At 46.5% G+C, this 26,038-nt stretch overlaps 1 protein-coding gene across 2 annotated transcripts in view; it reads right to left on the bottom strand.

The window, feature by feature from the left end:
* BDNF (brain derived neurotrophic factor) overlaps positions 1-17,058 on the bottom strand; it is a 39,844-nt gene extending 22,786 nt beyond the window's left edge. Inside the window, exon 1 of one of the 2 annotated variants that reach the window (XM_058026295.1) lies at positions 16,377-17,058. In XM_058026295.1, the coding sequence (XP_057882278.1) occupies positions 16,377-16,379 (3 nt within the window). In that variant the 5' untranslated portion in view covers positions 16,380-17,058. Of the gene's footprint in view, positions 1-15,655; positions 15,866-16,376 lie in introns of those variants that run through there. The other variant, XM_058026297.1, reaches the window with a different exon arrangement.
* Positions 17,059-26,038: the final 8,980 nt, after the last annotated feature.

Genomic DNA, 26,038 nt, shown 5'->3' with positions numbered 1-26,038 from the left:
TTGGGGGTTTGGTTTCGCGTGTTTGAACTAAAAATGTCAGCGAGCATGAAGACAGTTCTACCTCTTTTTGTCTCAGTGTTTTCCAGTTCAAATCTATCCAATTTATGAGAAAGGAGGCATTTTCAAAGCCTTCACTAACAGCCTGGGCCTGAGGAATCACGTCCAGCCCTTGCTGGCTGATGGATAGTCACTAATCCAGGTAGCTCTTCAGGCCAAGTCCTGCTCTGCTATTTCTGTGTTATTCAAATTCTGCCACTGGGGATACATCAACCACTCCTTTCCCCAGTATAAGCTTACAACTCCCAGCAACAATGCAGGGTGGATCTTCCAGAGGCGTTTCAAACCCGTGGTTGTACCGGGAATCTGCAAAGTTAACGTGTGCATTTTATTTTTCTGTTTTAGCCTTTGCTCCGCAGCACCATTTAACTTTCCAGGTGTGACTGTGTTAGTGTGGGTACCTGATTTCACCAAGGCAGCCCGCTTTCAGCAGCCCTTTTGCGCAGCCACAGAACAGCACAATTCCAATATTCCGTGTTTATGAGGTGGTGAGTGCAAGTATTTGGATGATCAAGCAGACAAGTTAAACAGCAGCAGGAGAGGCTACTTTAATCAGCTGTAATGTAATACATTGCCCACTTGTTATTCCTGGAGGAAAGGCTCTTCTGCTAGGACACCAGGCATGCAGATGAGCAGCAGCAAATATCATGCTTTAGAAACACTGCTGGCTTTTTCTCAGGTGTGAAGGAGAAGGGATATATTCTGAAAAAAATCTGCTTGCAATCAGATTTTTTTTTTAAATTTTGGAAAGGAAGCATGTTACAGACAGCCTGACAAGTGCTCACTCTGTGGGAAGCGCCTTCAGCTCAGCTCTGCTGAGAACATGAGGACCAGCAATTCCATGCAACCATGAAATTCCCACTTTTCTCTGCTACAAACGTGTTGCCTTTTGCATCAGTGTAGAGATTTTCCCAGGGAAGAGGTGTGGTCAGAGGAGCTGCTGTTTCTTGCTGGTGTAATCAGCCCTCGGAGCATTATTACCAGCCAGTGCTTGATTACTCACAAAATGAAAAATAGCGTAAATAATGACTTGTTTGGATTTTTACTGCACATGTAAGCTGGGTTCCATACTGTTAAATCAGACCCTGACTTCCAAGAGAATTTTTATGAATGAACCCCCAAAAATTGTATCTTCAAGGTATCAGTTTGTGAAGCAACTGATAGTCCTGGGGACATGGACACTGCTCTGGTTGGAGCTCCACTCCTTAGTCCATAAAATGCACTATAAATTTGGAGGTTACATGAACCATCCCCTTTGGGATTTGTGGGATACATAGGATGCAAAGGTCAGGCATCCTGATGTTTTCTGGGTAGACCCAAAAGGAGTTCTCTCTTGTTGTTTCTCCTATTTGGATTGTACAGATGTCACATGTAAGAGGCTCTTGGAAAGAAAGTCACACCACAATTGCATGGGGATGAAAAGGGCAGGCAGATCCTATTCTGGTGGTTTCAGATAATTCAGTGTATCAAGCCTCTTAGTATGCCCACTTTAAGCATTCACCTTGGAACCAAGTGTTTTTTCTATTAATGACTAATTAAAATAATTTTTTGCATACACAAATCCTACTTCGCCATTTTCCAAAGAGCAGCAGGAAAAGAGTATGAGTTGTCAATCAATAAAATGTTGATTTATCCCTGCAATGTTGATATTGCTTGCAGGAGAGTAAGACCATTGCTTTTTGCTGAATTCAATTTAAACTGTAGCATAGGGACTAATGATGCTGTAGATACTATAAAGAAGGAAGCAGAAGCACGCACACCTGGTTTCTGTCTCAGCGGAGGTTTATGCATTATAGTGATTGATGTATTAGGTCCAAATTTACTGATAAACTAATTATATGATAAAGTAGTTTGTGGGGCTCTTAAATTCCCCCATTGCAATTGTAGGAGAAGCAATAAAAAAGTCAATATTTGAAAAGAGTAACATTCATAAAAGATACATAATTAGACAAAAGGCAATGGGTGATTGAGTCTCCCCTCCCCCAGACTGTCTTTACACTCCCCATTTTATTCACGTAGGATCTTGGCCTGTTTTTGAATGAGAAAAAGGTCAAGAAGCTGTAATTTGGAATTCTTCTCACTTGGCTGTCAGGAAATATAAACTAATCCTGATTACAAAAAGGACAATGCTATTGATGTACTCGGGTTTTGATGCTACAGGGGTTTTTTTCTGTTTAAAATTTTAATTGGCTGAAGTAATTCCTTCTATCATTACAAGCATTTTATATTTGATTATGTTTATTCATGTTTCCTAGTTACCTTTATTTGCTATTTTTTTCACGTTAAAGAGATGGAAAATTCATGGAAATAAACTTTTCCCACTCCAGCAATGCTAAGAATTGCAGCGGATTATATACACAAGTTATATACACAGCCAGGGTTGCAGACATGGTGCATTTGTAGGATGACAGGGCTGTGATGCTGCTCTGCAATGATTCAGTGGCTGCAGCACACACAAGAGGGCCCCTAGTGCCCCACACTGACGTCAGTGCCCTGGAAAAACTTCAGCATCTTTGAGGACCAAAGCCAAATTCTGTGTAACTTTGTAAAATCTTTGTATTTTAGAGGCTTTGACTGAGATGAAGAGACAAAGATGGTGGGGGTGACTTCCCCTTGCATTCAGGGGTTGGCCAAGCTGTGGGCACAGCCCCTGCCAGCCCTCAGTGTTGTGTCAATGCCCTGGAGCTGCTGGCTCTTGGGTCTCGCCAGCCCAAGGTTTACATTGGTTCAGCCCGCAGAGCTGCTGCTGTTCTGCTCTGCAAGCAGCTTGCTGGCTGACCAGAACAGACCCTTATAGTGCTTAAGTAGTGCAGGGTAGCTGCTCTTAATTTCAAGCATAATTTCACCTTCAGTGAACAGCAGTTCTTGAAAGGCCTCATTTTAGCAGGGAAAGTATTAAGTGAAACAGCAAGGATGGGAATACAAACCCAAAGATCTTAGACTTGGTTTGGTGGCTGCATGTACACACGATAAAGCAGGAAAAGCTACTCTTTGAATGGCAGGCACCAAAACCACAACATTTTTCCTGGAGAAAATACCACTTAATAGCTCAGAATTGTCACCCTGCAGCTACAGCAAAAGTGATTTTAAAACTCTAACCAACAATTAAAATAATTGTTTTCTTCTCATGTCTGCTAAAGGTATGCCAGCTTTCCATCCCATGGCAGGATCTGTACCCTGAATCTTGTCCCATGCCTTCTAATCAGGGATTTCAGCACAATTTATGTGCATGAAACCATTTCTCTGACAGAGTTCTGTGGTAGGTGAAGATTAGCCTTTTGCAAACAAGGAAATGCATGTGTCTATCACACATCCATCTATTAAGCTGCTCATGAACATACTTGTTTGGTGAGCACGCCAGGTCCGGGTTTGTTCCTCGCCACTGCTCATGTAGCTGTCTCTGCTCTGGCATGAAGTGTTGTGGAAATAGAACGTGTGATATGTGGCAATACCACCTGCAGTGACGTGCACACACACCCCAAACCCTCCCCATCTGAACCTCTGGGCTTTTCATTTGGGGTTTTGCATGATCTCCATGCTCTGCTGGGACAGAGGGACCCCTAAAGCCCACGTGAAGGGCTGAGGGAAGCCAGGAGGATAACTCACCCTTCCTTCTGACACCTCTCCCATGGCCAGGCTTGCCCTACACTCTGGAGTGCAGGGCAGCTGTTGAGGCTGATGGCACAGAAAAACAAAAAGTGAGAACAAGAAAAAAAAAAAAGTAAGGAGAGAATGAATCCAACCCCGCAGAAACATTAAAAGTTTGGTTTGTCATTTCCTGATGCTCTGACATTCACTAAAGCTGGCAATTCATCTCCTGAGTGTCTCTGCCTTACTGCTGTTGTTTTGGAGGCATTAAACACCCACTACCTGAGCAAAGAGGAAAGTGTCTGGGCTGTGCCCAGGAGTATCAGTGTACCAGGTGTCTGGCGTGCAGTGCCTGAGCTTCCTGCCAACAGCCCAGCCACCAGCAGACAGAAAAGAGGGCATGGGACAAGAACAACAAAAATGCACACTCTGAGGGAGCAGCAGACATGGGAAGGGAGAAGAAAATCCCCTCTTCCCCAAAGAGGTTGTGTGTGATTCCTTGGGATGGTGGAAACCTGAGCCAGGTGTGGAAAGGTTAGATGGCTAGAGATGCACTCCTGTGACGAATCAGGCCATTGGAGCTCTAGGATTAAAGGAGATCAGAAAACTGGTGCTGCACTTGTGGGTGAAAGGTGTTGGGATTGACTCTTCTCTCCTTTCCCCTAAGTATTCAGTGGGTTTCAGTTAGATGCAATATAGTGGATTATTTTTAATATTTAAAGAGATCAGATTCCAAGGGCTTTATAAACTTAGCCAGGCATCTTATCAGAGCAGGTTTATGCCTTAGCAAACCCTGCTCAGTGCATAACTTTGGAGAGCTTATTTTGAGTGTGTGCTTAAAATAAGCAGGCCCCAAAATCCCAGGTCCACAGCCCTACGAATGCCCTTTTGCAGCTTATTCCTGTTGAAGCCACAAAGATCTCCTCTGGCATCAAGCTCTGCCTTGGCCACGTGCAGCAGCTCAGTGATACTGCCGGAGGGTGATGGGTGATAAGGGATCTGCAAGCAGCTGGGGAGGGGAGGGAAGGTGCAGGTGGAGCTTGGCACCAGGGCCAGGGGGCTGTCCCGGGGTGCCCACCACCCACGGGGTCCCACTCTGCCAGGGGCTGGCAGGAGGGATCCTCCTTGGGTACACAGAAATCCTTGGGAATGCAAAGCATGTGTAAACATTAAATAGTTCTGCTGGCTCTCCTGCCCTTCAGGACTTTCAGATTAACATATTTTATGCTGCACTTAGATGGTTGTCTTCCTCTTTCCGAAGGGGTTAAGGTACTTTGGCTCCATCCTTTTTCAAAGCAGAGCCACACCAATGCTTTAATCAAGCTGATGTGTTTAAAGATAAATTCAGGATATTTTTTCTTTAAATAGCTTATTGAGCTATTTCACCTAAGAAACAAAACATAAGAGTTCAAAACATTTTCCATGTTACATTTTCTATGTTAACCACCTAAAGCATTAAAGAGAGAAGTGTCTCCAAAACAGTAGATATTTTTGTTAATTGCAAACTAAAATTATCAATGCAGCAACAGGCATTAAAGAGAGTCCTCAAAATGAAGCTCAGACCCCATTAGGTTCTCCTCCTCCAGTCACTGTGACTTGTGGCTCAAGAAACAAGTGCTGGATTAGTCACATCAAAGCAAAAGTTTCCCTTGACTGAAACATTTCATTTGTGTGGTGTAATTTCTGCATGTTGAATATTTGGGATTGTTAATCCTTGGGTAATTTAATGACTGGGAGCACACTGTGTGTTACATTCCCCTCTGGAGGTCAATGTGTCTGCCCAGGAGTTCTCATTTGTCTAAGTGAAAGGAATGGTCTGCTCATCCATGGCAGAGGGGTGCTGCTCACCCACTCCTCAGGGCGTGCTAATACACAAAAAAGGCAACAAAGAAGGTGCAGTCGTCACTTCCTCTGTCCTCCCGCTGCAGCACCCAGCTCCAAGGAGCAGGAATTGCACAGGGGCTCTTATTAACTCTGCACCGGCCAGGTGAAATTGTTTCACTGACTTGCATGGCAGAATTGCTTTAAATAGTGCCAGTGCAGCTGGGGTTTTGGTACTACTATTAAAACACAATTTTCCTGCTCACTGGCACAGCATGGGAGTAGTTGGATGCATGGCTGGTTCTCTCTCTGCAGCATGTGATGTGCTCAGACCATCATTTCCAGATGCAGAGAGGGGGAAACAAAGCCCAGGTGGATGTATGGCTACTTGGGAATTCAGAAATCCTGAAATATCGACCCACAAAATCAATACAAATTTTAAGCTATTTTAAAATAACTTTCCTCACATTCCACGCCATTTCTCAAATGGGGAAACACATTGATTTCTCTGCCCAGCCTGCTCAAGGTCAGGATGGCTTTTGAGGGATGGGCACACCCAGCAGTGGAGACAGGGCCATCACCACAAACCTAATTTGAATATAATCTGAAGCAATCCTGCATTCTGATGCTCAAAGGCCCTGTATTTTTAGTATTTTAGGCCCTGTTGGATATCAAAGACTCAAAGAATACCCAAGTAAAATTTACCCCTGGCTTTGGCGAGACATTTAGTGGGGCCTTGGTGGTTCAGGACTTGTGCCATTAGAGTATAAACTCATAAACAACATAATATACATTTATTTTCTGGACAATGTTTCCTTTTCACATAGTTTATACATCTGGAAGGTAAATGCTTACAAGGGAGTGTTTTAAACACCTCTTTGTATTTCATTAGCTGGCTGTTTAATCTGCTATAATTTATTGCAAATTGCAGTTGTACTATATGGCCTCATGGTGCCTTTACTTATTTGAACATAAACGCCACTGAAGTCAGCAGGAATGCAAAGTTTTTAAATCAGAAGGGAGCCAAATGCTAGGTTTTCAGCAAGGACTTTGCACCAAGGCATTAAACCCCTTATTTTAGACTTTTGTTATGTTTCAGTTTGATGCTTTCCCCTGCTATGTGCTCCAAGCAGAATCATTTTCCCTTCCAGGCATGTATAGCTCCTTCCCCTTTGGTTTCTTAATTTGGGTTAGATCCCGTAATATGAAAAATATACTCAGATATTGCACCTAGAGCACATTGATGAGACCTAAAGAGCTCTTCTGTGAAGGGAATTAAGATCAAAAAGAATGTGGAATTTAAATATTCAACATTTCTTCTTGGATATGAAACAGAAAAATTGTTTTGATGCAAAAGTTCTTGTGACAGAATACGTTACTTAGACTCTGAGACCATATTAGGATAAAATGCCTTTTTTATATAGGAATTGCACTCCTTCATATGGAAATTATGACATTTTGTCTATTGCCTCTTACTACAAATGTTTAAAGGATCTGTTAAAAATATTCTTTTAAGAAGTTGTATCAAGATAAAAGAAAGTAAATAAGAGCCAGTACAATTTTCAGGCTTATTTCTGATCAGTTTCTTGATTTAGACCCCATTTGCTGCCAGAAAATTGCACCAGCTACCAGAGCTGGGGAAGCATGTAGCTGACACCACAGTTCACTTTGCAGTTGGGGTTTGCTGTGCTGTTGCCAGACCCTCGCCCTGGCAGAAAAGGAACATTAATTACATAAATTAATGTTAATTCCATGAACTGATGGGCTTACAGAGACCCAGGAAAAAGGGCTCAGCCTGAGTGCTGATACAAATGAAAGACAAGCAGATGAAATACCCATTCTCATGGTCTGACTAACTGCTGCTGGACCTTCATCTACATTTAGCTGATGGATTTTTAACTGACCACTCATCTTTCCTAACATCCCATGAAAAGCATGGACTGGGAGGGTGGTGGGCACCTTCCCCCAGCAAGGCTTCAAGTAAAGGGGGCAGGACACTTGCAGATGGCTGAGGGATTGCCAGATTGCCTGTTGGGAAGGCAAAGGAAAGGGAAGAGCCTTCACCCTGTGCTCTTCCACACCAGGCAAGACTCAGTGCTATTCCTTTTCCATCCAAGCACTGCTCTCCCAGTGTGGGAGGGCTCCAGCCAGGACTCCAGCACTTTCCACCACTTCTGCTTGCCCTTCCCCCACCTCCTTGCTGGCAGAGCCCCATGGGGGTGCCAGGAGCCCTGCAGGAAGGATCTGAGGCCAGTGAGAGCCCCAGGCAGCTGCCAGGGTCTCTGGAGACTCAGGAGCTGAGCAGGAACACAGCTTTGGTCCTGCCCTGCTGCTCTTGGACAGGCTGATGCATCCAAAGAAAATAATTTGGAAAGGTTCATCATGGGATGCATCACACCCATCAGCCATTTCAGAGACTTTCTCCATCAGGAGACTCTGAATTTGCACTCTGCATCCTTTCTCCTGGCCTGAAGGCCTCACATCAGTCTGAATTTCTTCCCTCTTTGTCCCTACAGAAAATTAATAGGAAATTCTGGCCACTCCAAATGAACTTCCTAGGTTCCTAAGTCTTTTTTTTAAGGACTTAGCCTTCTTGTCAGATGTTTTGGCTTCCTTAAAATTTGGGAGCCAGCAGAATTTTCTTAAGGGACTGCTGCAGAAATACTTTGATGGGAAAGTAGATGATAAAAATAACCATTAGGTGCCAAAGGCAGTGGACTGGGAATTAAAAGCTCTTCTGAAGTCAGAGACATTTGTGTCTTTAAAAGAGCTCAGAAAAAGAGGTGAGAAAAGCTATGAGCGTGGCTGGACAGCTGACTGAGTCCAGGTGAAGGATTTGGGAGAGGAAAACAACAGCTGGTGGGCAGGAAGGGCCAGAGAATCAGATCTGCCTGGGGAATAGCCTGTGGATAGAGTGACTGGTGCAGGAGCAAACACAGAAAGAAAAGAGGTGAAACTAGGATTAAACTTTACCTCCTGCTACAACAAAGATCTTTGTGAAAGACTTATGCACAGCAACTAAACCCGTCAAAAACTAAAACTAGGGAAAAATCCTAGAATGAAGTACTTGTTCCCTCAGAAGAGGATGAGAACAAAACCTGTGACAGAGGTTATTCATGTCACTTTTAAAAAGTGTTCAAAAACAGTGATCAATGATGAGCGTGCTGCAAGCACTTAAAATATCTCAGTAAACAAACCAAATTAGCCTCATTTAAAAACTGCTAAATCTTTCTGTTTTCTTGGTCAATACTATATTATCAACTATCTGTTCACAAAATTCAGCCAAATACTCTCTCAGATGGTTTTACAGACTTTTGGCAGGTGCAGGTGAACATGTATTTTACAGAGCAAACCAACACATGAGCAGCTCCAGCCTCTTGACCTCTGCTCATGTCTCTTGCTTCATCTCATTCTCAGTAGAGTTGGTTGGGTTTCAAAAGGTATTTGCTATCAGAAAACAGCTGCCTTTTTTTTTTCCTTTCCTTTGGTACCCACCTGTTTACCTGAAATCCATTAAATCCATTGTCTTTTCATGATATTGTTTGGGTTTGAATCTGAATATTTTATCAAATGTCATTGTCAGAGTATTGAGGATAGCTTTAGACAGAAGTACTGAAAGCCTCTTTGAATACTCTGTTGAACAATAGAACTCAGTTTGTGCTGAAAAAATACTGGAAAAAAAAATTAATTTTGAAATGTCAAATATTTTCCCATGTCTGTCTGCCTTGACAATGTGTGGCCTTTTTTGATTCCTGAGAGGAAATATGAATGGGAGCTAAGTGACAGATGCAGAACTGCTTGTGGGCCACCATACAACCTCCTCCTCCTGCTGCTGTTTCAAGGGGTGAAACACGTAAAAGGATAAAGAAACCTGAATGCGGGATCAGGGCTGACGTCAATATTTTGACATTTCCATGGCTGTACAGGTTTAGTGGCTCTAATATTAGAATAATACACTGCAAGAGGTAGCATGTGAAGCTGTACTGCTATGCCTTGTCTTAACTTGAGCAGTAAGCATCTAAACAGCCTCCATTGTTCTCTTCCCATTCTCAAATGTTTCTTTAAAACATATCCTTCAGATAAAAGGTTGTGAGCTTTGTGGTTGGGTTTTGCTCTGGTTTAAATTGGTGGCATATTTCCCCTCACTCAGTGCTCAGGGGGGAGCTTGGTCTCACCTCTGCATGGCTGCCGGACAAATGGAGGTGGAGGGGCTGGGAGGATCTGCCACGCAGCACACGAGCTGCACAGGAGCTTGGCTTTGCTGTGGCTCATCCAAGGAACCAACCTGGCTGCTCCTCCCTGCTGTGTGCCTCTGGGGAGCACAAACACACACAGAGAAAGGCAGCCCCCTTTCACAGACACTGCCTATGTGCCACTTCTTCTCTTGCCAAACAGATGAGAGAAAAGTTTATCCCAAAGCCTTCCCACTGCCAGGGTCCCTTCCACCTCAGCATGCCTCACCCAATTTTTTTTAACTGCTTCAATTTGCAGCTTACCATTTGTTATAATAATGGAGTCTAGTGAGAAGCTTTTGGCCCCATAAACTTTGGACATAATTTTAACTGTGTCAGCTTTAAAAAGTCAGTATCTGCCTCATCAAAGGGCAATCATGTCCAATGTGGGTGTCTCTGTCAATTGTGTTCTGAACTGCAGCAATAATCCAACCAAACCGTGCAAAGATCTTTTCTACACCCACATTTCTTAATTATCATCATGAGACTGAGGTAGCTGAGACCAGATCTATAATGTTTTCTGGATGTCAAAATGCCCACACACCTTCTGTAATCCTTGTGCTACCAGCCCCCTTTCATGTTGCTTTTAGCTGGTCCATCTAATTATCTACTACCAAAACTTTTTACTGCATTATTCCCAAATCCCACAAAGGCTCTGTTTAACAAAGAAGAAACAACAGGTCTGATGAGACCTCCTTAACTGAACAATCCTTTTAGCATTTTAGTGGATGATAAACCCCTCTTCACCCCTTTCAGAAATGAACCATTTTTCTTACAGTCAGGGAAGACCTAGGCCCTTAAAAGTCTCTGCATACATTGCATCCATGAACAATGCAATTTCTTGGGAGTTTTGGGGTCTACTGTCCATTTGGAGAATAAATAACTTCGTTATTTTCACATGTGCTACAGTCAATAAGGAGTTGGAATGGGAAAGTAGCAAAAATGTTATGACTTAATGAACACGTTGCAAAATCATTCTTGCCAAATGTCAAAATAAATTGGAGGCCAGAGTGCATGGTTTATGCTTGTTAAATTGGGGGTTTGTGTGCTATTTTGGGAAGGAAAAAAAAACCAAAAACAAGACAGGCCGCACTATGCAAAAGCAGGGGGAACAGAAAGTGTACACTTGGCCACTCATGGCAAGAGCTTGGCCCACTGCAGTCCCTGTGCCAGTGCTCCCCACAGGAGCCAACACAGCAGTCTGTGGCTGTGGGGAACCCCTCCCTGACAGCACAGCTGGCTCTGGGGCACTGCCCTGGCCCCCAGGCTCTGCCCCAGGCCCCACAGCCCAGCTGGGAGCACATCCCTTCCCTCTGGAAGCACCAGTGCCAGCGTGAAGATGCCTCACACCCACCAGCCACTTCAGAGACTTCTTCCATCAGGGGACTGTAAATTTGCACTCTGCATGAGAACCATGAAGCTCAAATGCCAGCAGGGATAATGTGGCTGGAAGCAGATGTGCTTCTGCTGGAGACTCCTGTGCCATGCCTGGTCATTGCCACCGATGCCACTCCTGGCACAGACATGCTGAGAAGAGCAGGTTGTGCCTACATTGCAGAGAGTTTTCTGTTTGTCCAAGCAATGAGCAGCTTCAAAGGTCTAAGTTTAGAAATACCTACACAGCTGAGGACCTGATCCTTTCAACACCAAAGCATGTCACAGCTATTTTCCCTTTAAGATTGCCTCAGGAAAAGACCAATTAGGATTACATGATAAGTAAAATTATTCCCATACTTACATGGCTGGGAAAATAGGTCTCTCCAACTGCATATTCAAAAGGAGATCAAAGCAACATTGTTCTTTTGCAGCTAGATTTTGACTTATTTATGTTTTTCCCCATTATGGTGCCTGTTCCAGCAGCACCAAGAGGCCACAGACATGTGCTTCTTACTTCCCCTCTACATCTAGTAATGGGAGTGCCATGAAAGTGCCTCTATTTCTGGCTGCCTGCATGAAAATGTGTGGATACATATATGTGGCTTTCACTTATTTTACTTCACGACACAAGGAGGGAGGGAAAATCTTTTTCATACACCTACATCTATCACAAAGCAACTAAGAATAGAAGCAATATTGAGACAGATGGAAATGTTAATGGTGACAGCTCACAAGCAAGAATCACACATTTGTGAAATAATGAAATGGGTGGGCAGTTGTTATATGAACTCCATGTCAGTCAGTATGTTTTCCTGGCTATCATTTTGCAGAAGTATGTCTCAGAGATATTTTCAGTTCATGGGAGAAGCCTGTGCCCTACCCTACACCTTGCTGCTGGCACGTGGGTGTAGGAATTCACCAAAGGTGGCGAGCAGCTTGCCAGTGACCCTGTCCATAATGTGCCCTGGGGGCTGCAGGATGCTCCCTGACATCCCCCTGCCAGGGCACTTCACTACTCCCAGCAATGTGGTGGGAGAGATGCAGAAAGGAAGGGTAAAAATATTTGGAAAACCAAACATGAGAGAAACATGGGATACCCACGCTTGTTCCAACATCTTATTTCCAGGCTTACAATTATTACCTTTTCATTGACATTTCATCTGCCCATCTTCTGCAGTCCTTATTGTGAGCTGGACTTGCTGACCACAAACGAAAACGGGCATTACAAAACCAGCCCTGCATTTCTCCACTCTTCCTTTCTAGTTCTCCATGCCCCAAAAGCCATCAAATCCATTTTAAGGACCACTTTGACAAGCCTGCTTTTGCCAGCCCCAGTTTCTTAGCCCCAGTCTAATGTTAGCTCAAAGGGGAGGGAGCCGTGAAAGTGTCTTTTCAGACATCTTTTACCTTGCATTACCTGTCTCATTCCCGAGGTCTGGGGAATCTACTGATTTTCAACAACTTTGATAGGTACTGTTTCTTGCAGATGCTGTTTACTGCACTTGACGTTACTATTTTTTGCCAGAGGAATGAACTAGTTCTCCTGAAATCTTAGGGATGCTCTCTTTGTTTGCGTAGCTGATTAAAAAAAATAAAAATTCTAGCAGCTACATCTTCAAGTGCTTAGTGGTGATTTACTACAATGATTCATGGTAAGACTTACAGCTCCGAGGAAAATCTGTCCCTCGGGATTTATCCACCTTTCCAGAATTTCTCATGGCAGGGCAACCATATGCCACTGTATTTAGGAAGCAACTTATGGTTACTGATTGTCAGCCTGCATTTTCTTAGTGCATTTCTAAGAGCTCAACAGCATTAATGTGATAAAGAAAGGAGAAAAAAAAAAAAAGGACTCTCTGTACAAAGCCAAATGTATGCACCCAGCCACCTCAGATTAATGAAATGCTAGACATTAATCCACTAGCATACATGCCTGTGAATGCTGGCCACTAAAAATAAATAGTGAGAAATATCAGACCGTTTGAAACAGGAAATTGTTGAGCAATCCTAAAAATCAAAAGGTTATCCAAATGGTGAGCTGCTGAGAATGACAAACTTGCATAGAGACAAGGCCTGTGTCAAACACCATATATTATAAAAACCATCTTGTGCTGAGCACAGACACCTGACAGACACCAAACCACTGAAGCCAACACTTGTGGTACCAGGTAAAAAAAAAAACCTTAAAAAAAGGCAAAACAAGACTGCCACACCAAAACTTTGGAGGATGAAGACATAGTCCAAGGACATTGGCCATTTTACAGTACTGTAACTGTAAGAGATGAAAGGTGATGATGAACCACCACCAAAGCAGTGACAGCTCCTGGAGAAACAGGAGATACTAAAATCAATAAAGCTACTTGCAGATGAAGGTATGAGTCACCAGGATGGGACCAAAACCGTCCCGTGTCATTTGTTAGCAGCCGTCCATCCCAGGCCTCTCTGCAGAGAATGATTAGAATTCCAGAGAAACATGGCAACAGAGGCAGAAAGGAAAATGCTGGAGTTTTTTAAGAGTTGGCAAGAAAGTAATGGATGCAAACTTAAAATACAGGAAGATACACAAAATTATGCATGGAGTGGAAAATTCATATAACTAGAAGCTCCTTGACAACCTCCTAGATAACAGAAAAAAAAATTATTTTGGGAAGTGGGTAGATTTTTAGTAGGGCTCATCAACCTCTAGTTCAGAGTGGATGTGTTGAAATATTGGCTCTACCACATTACTTTTCCCTAAGTGAAAAAAGGACAGAGGACGTTTCATTATGAGTTTAATGAGACCAATACTGCAAATCATGAGTGCTTGACTGTCACCCAGCCTCCTGCCGAAGGATGCTGCCGAGACCCGGCTCCTCTCTCCTCGCCTTTAGAGCTGCCTCCTACGGCACCCTGACAGGTATCCCCAGCAAACGCGAGTTCTCCAGGTGGAAATGGAAAAATCCACGGAGGGATGCTGCCGCTCCCTCCTCCGGCCGGCCCGGCGGGTGTAAAGGGGGACGGCGCTAAGCCAAGGCCGCCGGTAGCGCATCTCCCGGGCAGGCGAGCGGCTGCTCCCGTTACCGGCCGGCGCCCAGGGCGGACACGGCCGCAGCTCAGGCGGCAGATGCCCGACTTTATCCGGAGCGAGCCCCGTCCTGCGCCACCTCCATTTTGGCATTTTGGCCGCGCCGTGCCCGATGCGGCTCCGGTGCCGCCGTCCAGGGGCCGGGGCCGCGGGGCGGAGGGGGCGGCGGAGGGGCGGCATCCCCGGCGCCCCCGTCCCATCCCATCCCTGGGCACCGCGCCCCGCTTCCGCAGCACGGAGCTCCCGGGGGGAGGCGGTCGCTGTGGCAACCGCGCTGGGGAGGGCGGGGGGACCCGGGGGACGCCGGCGGGGGCGGCCCGGCCCGGCGGGCGCGGTGCCTGCGCGGCGTCTCCGCCCTGCTGCGCGCCGGGGACGCCGCCCCCTCCCCGCGGCGGGCCGGCCTCCATCCATCCATCCCTCCATCCATCCATCCATCCTTCCCTCCCGCCTGCCGGGGGCTTCCCTGCCCTGCGGCGCTACGTGCGAGCCGAGCGGGAGGGAGCCCGGCGGGAGGCGGGGGCGGCGGGGCCGGGATCCGCCCTCGCTCCGCAGCGGGGCCGGCGCGGGGCGCTGCCGCAGGGAGGGCGCGGGGGGCTCGCAGGGAGGGGGCTCCCCGCGGCCGGGATTCCCCGGGCGGTGTGCGCCGAGCGGGCACGGCGGGGCTCCGGGCGGGCTCTGCTCCCCCGGCGGAGCGGGAATGGGGGCGATGCTCGGGCTCCGTGCGGAGCCCGAGACCCCTTGAGCCTGTCTACCTGCGAGCGCTGCTGCCGCCGCCGCGGCTCCGCCAAACTGCTGACTTTCCAGAGCTTATTTTTAGCCCGGAGACTAAATATTATTAGCTACATTTCTACGTAGGAAGAATCGGAAGCGCGGGGAGGGGTGGGGGGAGGCACTAGAGATAGGGAGGGAGATGAGCAGAAAGCTTATCCGAATGATCTCCAGTTGGGGGGGCTGCGTTTGGGTTTCAGCCTTGCCAAACGCGCGCACACACACACACACGCACACACACCATTAATTATAGCAAAGTAGATGCGGATATTGGATCATCAGCAATACATGCACGGCTCTCCCTTCGAGCCGTAGGTTGCGTGCACGGAGGGGTCAGCTAATCTCCGTGTAGGTAAAGATCAGCTGCGTCCCTTTATCTGTGAAAGATCAGTCCTGCACAGTGCCAGCTTGAGCTCAGCTGCATCTCTTTAGCTATGCAAAATCAACTTGCATCCTTAGCCGGGGAAAAAAAAAAAATCCGTCGCATCTGCTTCTTTTGGTTGCATCTCTGCCCAAAGCATGCACACACACACACACAGACGAGATTCCCAGGTTAAATCAGGCGCAACTTAAGTTAACTCGTAGTTAAATCTCATCCAGCTTTTCCTTCCTTCCTCCTCTAGCCCTCACACACCAAGCAGCCAGCAAGGTAACAAAACTAGGCGAAGAGCAGGCACCCATCCCCGCACCACAGACAGGGAGAGGCAGGAGCCAGAGGGGCCGCCGGGGGTATCCCCCCTGTGCTTACCTTGGTTACAGCTAACACCACGAGCAGTGGCTAGATCGCGGAGATAAATACTGGCATTTCCCAAAGTTGACACCGTCAAACCAACCCCCGGAGCTTGCAAGACTCTTTTTTTTTTTTTTTTTTTTATCCCTCCTCTCTTGTTCCTATTCCAGTCCGCACCGCTAGGAATTCAACTTCGCCCAGCTCCAGCTGGGGCGAGAGGGCGGCGGGCGGGGAGGGAGGGGAGGAGAGGGGAGTGGAAGCAGCACCGGGGCTCGGCGGGGGAGGGCAGCCGGCACCCGGCGCCCGCCGGGTCGCGGAGCACTGCGGAGCCAGCCCCGCCGCCGCTGTCCAGGGTGCTGCCGGTGCCGCCGCCGGTGCCGCCGCCTCCCCGCGCCGCTCCCCGCCCCCTCCGGGGCAGCCCCGAGCCCCCGGCCCCCCCGGTGCCCGCCGAGGGACGGGCGGCAGAGCGCCCGGCCGCCGCAAGCTGCAAGTTTGTGGCTCAGACGCGCCGTTTGCATCGCAGCCCTAAATCAAAGAGCGCCGCAATTAAAGTTACACCGTCTAAAGCACAATTCTGCCGGCCTCCGCGGGTTACGCTCTTTGGCGTATTAAGTACTAGAAAGCCGAGCCCGTGATACCAGATCCTGTCGTTAAGCAGCATCTCGAGCTCTTTTGGTGTAGTTGTTTTGTTCCTCTCTCTCCGGGTATTAAAAATAAGCTTTTTTTTGTAGGTACTCACCATTGTTTCTTTGCTGTCCTGGAGACAGAAGTGGTTTAAAATCCAGTCTCTCCAACAGATGCTGGAAGGTAATGTGTCTTGTTTGAAGTCATCATGTGAGAACTTCTGCTTTGCTCAGTGGATCGCCCACCACTTGGTGTGACTTATGAATCTAATAACCCTTTGCAATATCCGCAAGCTTAAACTCTCCACCACCTTGGTGCCTACAGAAGACAGAAAGCAACTGGCAGGGAGTTTTAAAAACCTATAGATTTACGCAAACGCCTTAGCTCAGAGTCACGTTTCCCTCCGAGTTCTTACGTGATCTTAATGAATGAGAGGGGTTACCAACCAATACAGTATAAAACGTGATCGCAGCCGCCTCCCAGGAAACCGGAGCAGGACACCAAGTTCCCGAGCACAGTCCTGTACGGCCGGGCGCGCTGCGCTGCGAGCCCTGAGTCCCACCGCCCTCCTTCCACCTCCCGGGGCCGCGCACGGCCAGCCGGCTCTGCGGCTTTACGCTCGGGACAGGTAAGTCAGCGTTTGGGGGGCTGCTTGCTCGTTTGTTCGTTTGAGTGGCACGTTCACCGCGCTCTCACGGGAAGTGCTGCGGGGACTTGTTGCATACTAGGTCCTGCCACAAGAGGAGCGTGGCACAGTTGCCAAGACGAGTTCCTTTCCGAAACCCCTGCCTTTCCCGAGCTGCAACTTCCCGCACGCCTCTCCTCCCCCTCCTCCCTCCGCCCTTGCCGGAAGGCGCATCCCGGGGGCGGGATGCTCGGCCGGCCGGTTCCGAGCCCCTGCCGCCGCCGAGGCACAGCTCGGGAGGGGAGGGCAGCGCATCATCCCCGGCTCCTGCCTTTGCTCTCCCCCCTTCCCCCCCAGCAGCGCCCCGGCTCCGCCCGTGATTTCTCTGGCCAAGCCAATTCCGGTCTGCTTGCGCTGCGAGAACGCCCGCACACCTGGGCGCCCCTGCAGCCCCTTTCCCCGAGAGGCGGCCGAGCCCCAGGGTCACTCCTGCCCAGGCTCACGAGTCCCCATCCCCATCTTGTCTTGGCATCTGGGGTTTATTCCCCGCGGCTGCCCCGCCTCCCCGGCTCCGAGAGCCCCGCGGGAGCGGCGCGGGAAGGGCTGTGGGAGGCGGTGGGGAAGGTTCCTGCGCTTCCAAGGCGAATTGCAGTCAACTGAACCTGGTCTTGCCAAAGTTTATGGGCGCTGCCTCTCATAAGGAAAAAAAGAGACCAAGACCGAGGAGCTCCTCGTCCGCTCCCGTTCTCTCCTGGCTGAGTGCTGGAATTACATGGACGGGTCATTTCTCTCCCAAGCGCCCGTTCCTCCCGCCCCCCAGCCCCAGGTACCTCCGCCTGGGAGCCAAAGCAAGCAGCCTCTTCCATGACAACCATCTATGTTGATCCATGCAATAACCAGCAGATGCTGCCCTAAGACTGGTACAGCTGGTACTTTCCTGCCTCGGCTGTCCTGGGCACAAGGTGTTAGAAGAAAAGTCAAAGTGGCATCCAGCAAAGCCGCCCTGAGGAGAGGCACGGCAGCCCCTCAGTGCATCACACCCTGCCCGTGTGCCATGTGCAGGCAGAGCCTGCTGCTGCTGCTGGTGTAACCCTGCACCCGGCACATCACCCTGCCACTGACACCCGGTGTCACTCGAGACACCTCCTCAAGGGCTGAGCCCCAGGCAGGAAGCTGAAGTTTCCCCCCAATAGTTGGAAGTACTCATAGCGAGTGTTAATACTGGTCAGGAACACCAGTTTTAAGTGGCATTAAAGTTGAAAATAAAACCCCAAACCTAAGTGTTTCAACAAGTGGCAAGACTGCAATGAGTTCAGCTTTCTCCCACATTCTTCTAAGCAATTTGCTCCTGCCTCTTCCTCAGGGGAATAAAATAATTTGGTAGTATCTGCTTTGGGTAGTAAGTTGCACAATTCATGTTTTGACCAAATAAACACATATCTAAATCTTAAAGGTTTCTGACCCTGTGGAGTCCTCAGTGTTTTATAGAGAGAACTTCACAAAGTTATCATTTAAAACATATTTCTACATACTTATTTTAGAGCTCAAGAAACATAGACTTTGATTGAGAAAGCAATTCCCTCTGTAGCACTTGTAAGAAAGTACTTTGCAGCACTGTTCCTCCCCTACTCCTCATTTCACTTACTTCTAGGTATCCTCATTTTCTGATGAAGGTCTCAGTTGTTAAGAGATGCCCAGGAGAAACCTTTGGGGGGTCGTAGTATCATATTGATGTAATAAAATTAAATTTATAGGAAAAAAAAATCCTTCCTCAAAGCTTCCCCCTGAGGTCCAGAGCAGGAAGTAGCCTGGTGTCATTTCAGCCCTGTGCAGATGCATTTTCTACAGGAGACTGATGGGGTTTGCCAGCAGTGATGAGGCAGGGAGAACTTGTGTTTGCTGGGGATACCACGTGGGACAGAGCCACAAGCAAAGTCACTTCTTTGGACAGCTAACTAGGAGAGCTCCTGGTCAGTATTCCTGCTGAAGGACAGGACTCCACCCACCTCCCTGGGGATAGGTGACAACTGATAGCACCAACATCACATCTCATTCTCAATAGACCAAATTAAGCAGGTGTTTGCTGAAGGGTGTGCTTTAGATAGTGTCAGTGTAATCAATGAAATAAACGGGACTGCAATCAAGGGAATGCTACAAAAGTCTATGGAAAAACAAAAGGTCATTGGTAGGGTAATAGGGGGTGCTATATGGAGAATGGGAATTACCTGGCAGAAGATGAGTAGGAGGAGGCAGTATGAAACAATCGGAGTTCTTTCCTTGTAGTGGCACTCACAGGTGAGAGAACAGCCCAGGACATTCTGCTGGGCCAGAGCTGAAGTTGTGACACCAGTCAATGCACCAGTCAATCCTCTGTCAGGGATTCCTGCAAGAAGGGCATTAGAAAGGGGATGACTAGAATTAAACCTAAATGCCTGTTGAGTTTGAAGGCATTTCCTTTCCCTGTGTCTTGTTTCCAGCTATTTTTTTTTTCTCTTGAAGACCTTATCCCCAGGCCATGGGAGACCCAGCCATAAAAAATCACTGGAAATGAGATGGTGTGGAGGGCTTTTTTCCTTAGCACCATAGAGGGGCACAAGTGACTCAAAGTTACTCACCTGACAAGTCATACACTTCAGTAAAAGCTGGAGCAGTGAGTAGAGCTTAGCCCATTATTTCAAACTAATAATCAGGTGGTCTGTTTCCAGGCTGTTGAAACAGAATAGCTGCTAGCATTTGCCAGAATGACACGGCACAGCATTGGCTGCATGCAGGTAGTTCATACATATAAGGCAATGTACATCTCTTGTTCCAAGTCTGTTTATCTTGGAATCACATTGTTACCAGATGAAGTATACAGCTGCAGGACCTGCCTTCAGTGGGGACTACTCCTACGTAAATAGTGACAGAACTGTTTAGCAGATGAGGCCTAATTAAATGGGAATCAGCCATACATTTTCCTTCTCTTAGACAAAACAAAGTGAAGAATCCTGCAGGAGCATTGCTAGAAAGTCACAGTGCCTTGAATCAACTTGTGAAGCATCCCAAAATCCTAAGCAAGCTACAAATGCTCTTTTCCTGCCTTGAATCAACTTGTGAAGCATCCCAAAATCCTAAGCAAGCTACAAATGCTCTTTCCCTGCCTTAAAACACCTTAGAAAATGATGAGCTGTTACTGGTTGGCTTTTTCATACAGTTGAAAGACTACCAAAATACGTGGATAACTGCTAAGCACCTAAGTGCTAAGGTGCTAAAAGACACCTTCCATTCATTATGTACAGCTGCTCCCTCAGGGACCACTGAAAACCTGCCTCAGCCACCAACATTAGCAATCTGAGCAGAATCAGAGGAGATAGCTGTCAACTTCACAGAGATGCTTCTGAAATAAGAGCTGTGTGACATCATCGCTGGTGTGAAACGGGGCTGCCAGCTTCTCTCCATGCCAAAAATCTAATGGTGTGTTTGCAAGAAGGGTCCCCCAGGGTTATGGTGTGCTAGTTCTGCTGGTAACCTCCTGCTTCTCCAACAGGCAGATTTGGCACCTGCCCTGCTACTGCCTGGAGGGTAAATACCAGCCTCCCAGTAGGTATTTAGGGTAGCCTCCCATCAAGTGTTGATTTTCTGTGCCTGATTTCCTCCTCCTGCAGATTATCCTGCTCTGATATTTCCATCTTTCCCCTGATCTTCGTGCTGCAAGTGTTAGCAGTCTTTCACTCTGCCTCCTCCCTCCCTGGAAGTTTTCCTTTCTTTCTGAGCCTACTTGTCTTCAAAGTGCGTATATTCCATGCTGGTAACATGCAGATGAGCATCGTAGTCATGATCCCACTCAGATACTAAACAAGCCTCCCACCAATGCCTTGTCCTCCTTTAGAGTGCTGGAACATTTCAGCTTGCTTTCAGTCTCCTGCAAGCAGCAGGAAATCCTCTGGAGCAGACAGGCAGCAGCACACGTGCTCGCTGTGGTCGTACCTCCGAGGAGGGCTCGGCACCGACTCCTCTCCAAGTGTCTGTGGGGAAGGGAGGCTGAGATCCCCACAGGAATCCCACAGAGCCTGGGCTCCAACCCTCCTCAGCCCACAAGAGAAGGGCTTCGTGTCACCATCAACGGGGGGTACCCTGCCCGTTTTTTAACATCACAAACTGTGCCGGGCTCATATTCACATTTGGTAAGAGAGGAGAGCTCGGTGTGCTTAAGGAAAGCCAGCCCTGCTACAAGCCAGGATAAATCGGGGTTTCCATCATCCACAGTGTCTGAAGCAAATACGTTGGGACAGATGCCTTGGCCAGCCTTCCTGATCTGTGCAGGCAGCAGCACAGGTTACAGAGGCAGGACATGCATCAGGGCTGTCAGCTTTCAGCCAGCCACCAATCCTGGGGAAATCCTCTGTCCTGCACTTTCAGCTGTCCATAGGTGCATCCCTCTCACAGGGGAGTGGGACTGTAGCAGGACTTCAAGGACAAGTCTGAGAGTTTTGCTTTAATTAATTATTTGCCATCAGCTTATAGCAAAAAAGCCCTGTTGTAGAAAAGTTTTGCCTAAACTATTTCTGTCATTTATGGAAAAGCTGTGTTTCAGGAAACCTTCTAGAATTAAAGTTTTGTTTTTCTCAAACTACCACACATGCAAATGTAGTTCAGTACTTGCATGGCACTCATTTAGGTTAGCTGGAAAAGACAGGAGATTAGATAAATGTAATGGAAACTATCGGCCCATGTAAGTTCTCCTGCCTGACCTGAGCAAAATGAGACACTGGGTATCTCTTACGAGAAGAAAACCAGAGATAGGGAGAGAAATCAGAACCTGGAGAAAAAGAAACATGACAGCTGTAATCTGTTACTATTGCAACCTGATTATAGGATTCATTGACAAGGTGGGGGACCCTTTCTTTTGGCATTGAAGTCCACACCTTGCTTCATGTAACCACAAGAAAAACATCTCCAGGCATCAACCTTTAAAAGAGATTCTTTAAAGAGAAAACATACAGCATGACTATGAACAAAATAAGCTACACCCCTGCTTCATCATAATTTTAAATGTTGGTACATGCAGACCTGAGTTAGTAAAGAAAACCAGCACTCACAGTACAGATGTACAACCATAGGGGATTAGCCTTAATTGTACTTACAGGTGAAAAGTAAACACATACCTTAATTCTCTTCCAAAGTTAATGTTTTATAAGCAAACTACCTTCCAAACCACATGAATCCACTTCTCACCAGTCAAATCCCCTCTCAGCTTCCATGGGAGCTCGCAGTCACAGCTTGGTGTTTGAGCATGGCAGAAACCTGTTATTGTGGAGAACAAAATATCTGCGGGAGGAATTACACCCTGAGTTAGGGAGAGCAGGAGGAGCTGGGTGCCTGTCATATGAGGGTTATTAAGGGGAGCTGGCAGGCTCTGAGTAAGAGTGACCCTTGGCTTTGTCCCTGTACTCACCTGATGAACTCTTTCAAACAGAACTGTGTTCTCTGCAAGGCCCTGTGTGACAGAGGAAGAGGGTGAGATGGCAACTGAAGAAGAGAGGAACAGGCAATAGTGGAATGGGGCAAAAATGCTGAAGGAAAGTAGAAATACAGAGAAGAAAAAGTAGAAATACAGATAAACTCTTACAAGGTTACTGCTGAACCGGGGGTATTTAATAAAATAATAACCTCCATCCAGGCTCTTGCAACAAGTTAGCTAAAAACACCTCCCCTACCAGTTAGGTATGAAAGTGTCCCATCTATTTTTATCCTGGCATTTTCAGACTAAAATGACAAATTCTCCCCTGAGATAGTATTCACAACAACCAGGAAAGAGTGCTAATGTTGACCTAAATAAATAAAACTGCTCCTATGTAAGAATTCCTGCAAGGATCCTTTAAAACAAGATACTTTGAAAACATTTGCTGCAAAACGCATATGAAACCCTGGGGGACAAACAGCCTGCCAGACACTATGGTCTCACTATCCCAGTTTCCAAACTAGGCTGAGAGCTTTACAATTGCACTCCAAGAGAACAGGGGTGTTAGAGCAAGGCTTCTGATGCCAAAGCACAGGGTCCTGGTATTCCTTCCAGTTAGGGCACAAATAAATTTTCAAAGAAAAAAGTGTTATTTTTGTGGAGTTGTACACATGTTTTTGAGCCAAGGTGCACATGAAGTTTAACTATGCCTCATGACAATTTGCATGATGCTTTCTGTCTCAGGTGGTGCTGTCTCAATTTTTTGATAGGATCATTCATTACTGCTAAAGCGTGCAGTTACACTCAAACCAAACAGATCTCTCCAGATCCATTCTTTGTACAGATGAATTAGGTGTGTCGTCCTTATTCAATCTGAAGCTGTAGAGCTGAGATCTGTTTCCAAAACCAAGCTTCACAAAGGCAGGGGCAAGTCTAGATGAAAATTTTGTTTAGGAGGTTTGTTTGGGATTTTGTGGCAAACTCACCAAATGCAGCAGTGTTAGAAGTTGTTGATAAAAATATTATTGCTACTCCTACTTTGTATCTGCATCAGTTTTCTCATCTCGTCGTGTCTTAAAACATGTCTTTTCCTTTGCAGCCCAGATCCTGCTGCAGCATCCCTTCCTCTGCTCTGCCTGATAACCTGTTAAAAAGGGGGGCTATAAGGAAAATCTCCACTGTGCAGCAATTAGCAAATCTCTGTTCCAGCAGAGATTAAAAAACCCTGACTTTTTTCCCCAAGACCTGAGCAGTTTACCCACAATAATAATGCCAGTCAAGATCTGGCAGTCCCAACACTTTTTTCTAAGAAATTTATAATGACTATTCTCTTGTGCCTGCTGAGTGTATTACTTTGACACTGGGAAAAGATTCATGCAAAGATATTTGCATCATAATATCAAGGATATGCCATATCATTCAAGACCTGAAACTAGAATGGCCAGAAGGGGCCATTATTTTCCCTTAGTGCCCCTTGTAATGCCACCCATTTACCTTGAAGATGTTTTGCATGGGCTGTAGGAGTCAGAGCCTTTCCTAACTGCAGTGCACATGTGGAGACTTGGGATGCACAGATGTCATAATGAATTAATCCACTTCGGCCAAAAAAGGCCTTTTTGCCTTTCACACCTCCACTGGAATTGAACCAGATACAACCTGTACATTTTCTCTTCCACTTTCTTCTCTGATGTGCTCTCCTGTTCTAACTACTCCTCATAGGAGCTGAAGTAACCTTTGTTTGTGACTTCGGGAACTTTATTGAATATACATAGAAGCGTTCCTAATGCTGAACAGCACACATATTGCATGATTACTTTTAGTGTCTCTTATTGAAATGAAAATATTTTAATAACTGGAAAGATTCTTCAGTGAACCATGCTAGATCTATGCAATTTATAGCATATTTAAATATTTTTACATTGTACCCGAGATTGAATTCCAATATTTCTCTTTTGTCTCTCTGTGCATTTTAATACACTTCTGGGAACACTTACCTTTTATGACTAAACCAATATTTTCTAAGGTAGAGTGGTGATTTCAGCTTAAGTGCAACCATATGTGTCTTAAGGCACAGGCTTTTGGTTCTAAATAACTGGTTAATGTTAAGCATCTCTCACCATGAAAATGTCACAAACTACCATATACCAGCTTTCTCAAAGAAACCAAGATAAAACACAGAAGAGCAGAGCTTCTATAGTTAAGGATAAATACTTTGAGGCACGACTAAAAATTGAAACTTTTTTTTCCAATTAAAGTGATATAACTACAGCGTTATCAAGTCTGCTTGATTTTGTGAGCCTGTCTCTCTTGGTATGAATTAGATAACATCCCATTTTAGTTTACCAATCTGATAACTGGTGGGTAACAACATCACTGAACATAATTGCACAAAACTATGCATGTAACTTATTCTTGAATCTGTACATCATATATCCCTCATCAGTAGCTGCATCACATCTGATTATTTTGTTTCGCTGCAAATCTCTCAGAAACCTGAATAAGCCTTTCCAGCTTTGAGGGACATTTTTGTGTCCATTTTCCAAAAAGACAAACTGAGGCAGAGAGCATTTGAGCTGCCAGTAAATGACTCTGATAGTGCAGCTTGGTCCCTGAGCAGTTTACCCACAATAATAATGCCGGTCAAGATCTGGCAGTCCCAACACTTTTTTCTAAGAAATTTATAATGACTCTTCTCCTGTGCCTGCTGAGTGTATTACTTTGACACTGGGAAAAGATCCATGCAAAGATATTTGTATCATAATATCAAGGATATGCCATATCATTCACAACAAAACACTGGCAAGGAGGAATTATGAATATGGGGGTAAAATTACTTGAGTTTTCTGAAGTGTGCATAAATTAGAAGAAAAAGTAGAGGACTTGGGCAAACAGTGAGAAATAGCAATCAGATTTTCCATCTCCTATGCCTTCTCAGGCTCTACCCTAAATGTTGAGAGTCACCTGTGGGTCACAACATATTTCTTGTGCATTTACTGCATGGTCTGCACCTCAGGGTAGTGCATTTGGAAGTTTTGTGGAAGAACTGTGAAGTCATAGAACAGAATCCTGGAATTGTTTGTGTTGAGAAAGACCTTTAGGGTCACTGAGTCCAGCACTGCCAAGCCCACCACTAAACCATGTCCCCAAGTGTGCCATCTTTTAAACACCTCCAAGGCTGCTAACAAAACCACCTCACTGGCCAGCCTGTTCCAATCCATGAACAAAGCTTTCCATGAAAAAGTTTTTCCTAAAATCCAATCTAAACCTCCTCTGGCCTGGAATTTAACACATTATTTGATGCATGGCCTCACCAGTGCCAGGTGCAGGGGACAATCAGCTCCTGCTCCCACCCTGTTTCTGACACAGGCCAGGATGCCATTGGTCTTTGTGCCCACCTGGGCACAGCTGGCTCATGCTCAGCTGCTCCTGGCCAGCACCCCCAGCTCCTTTGCCACTCTGCCCCCAGCCTGCAGCACTGCAATGGGTTCTTGTGATCCAGGGACAATACTTGGCCACACTGAGCACTCCACTGACCTGGGCCCATGGATCCAGCCTGTCCAGGTCCCTCTGCAGAGCCTTCAACAGTCCCACCCAACTTAGGATTGGCTGCAAACTCACTGAGGATGCCCTTGATCCCCTGTCTGGATCATTGATAAGGACATGAAGCAGAACTGGCCCTGGGGAAGCTGACCTGTGCCCAGTTGCCAGCTGG

Source organism: Melospiza georgiana, chromosome 6, assembly GCF_028018845.1.
Source record: "Melospiza georgiana isolate bMelGeo1 chromosome 6, bMelGeo1.pri, whole genome shotgun sequence".
Taxonomy (NCBI): domain Eukaryota; kingdom Metazoa; phylum Chordata; class Aves; order Passeriformes; family Passerellidae; genus Melospiza; species Melospiza georgiana.
Note: the sequence above shows the minus strand (reverse complement) of the source record. Positions and strands in the feature narration are given on the sequence as shown.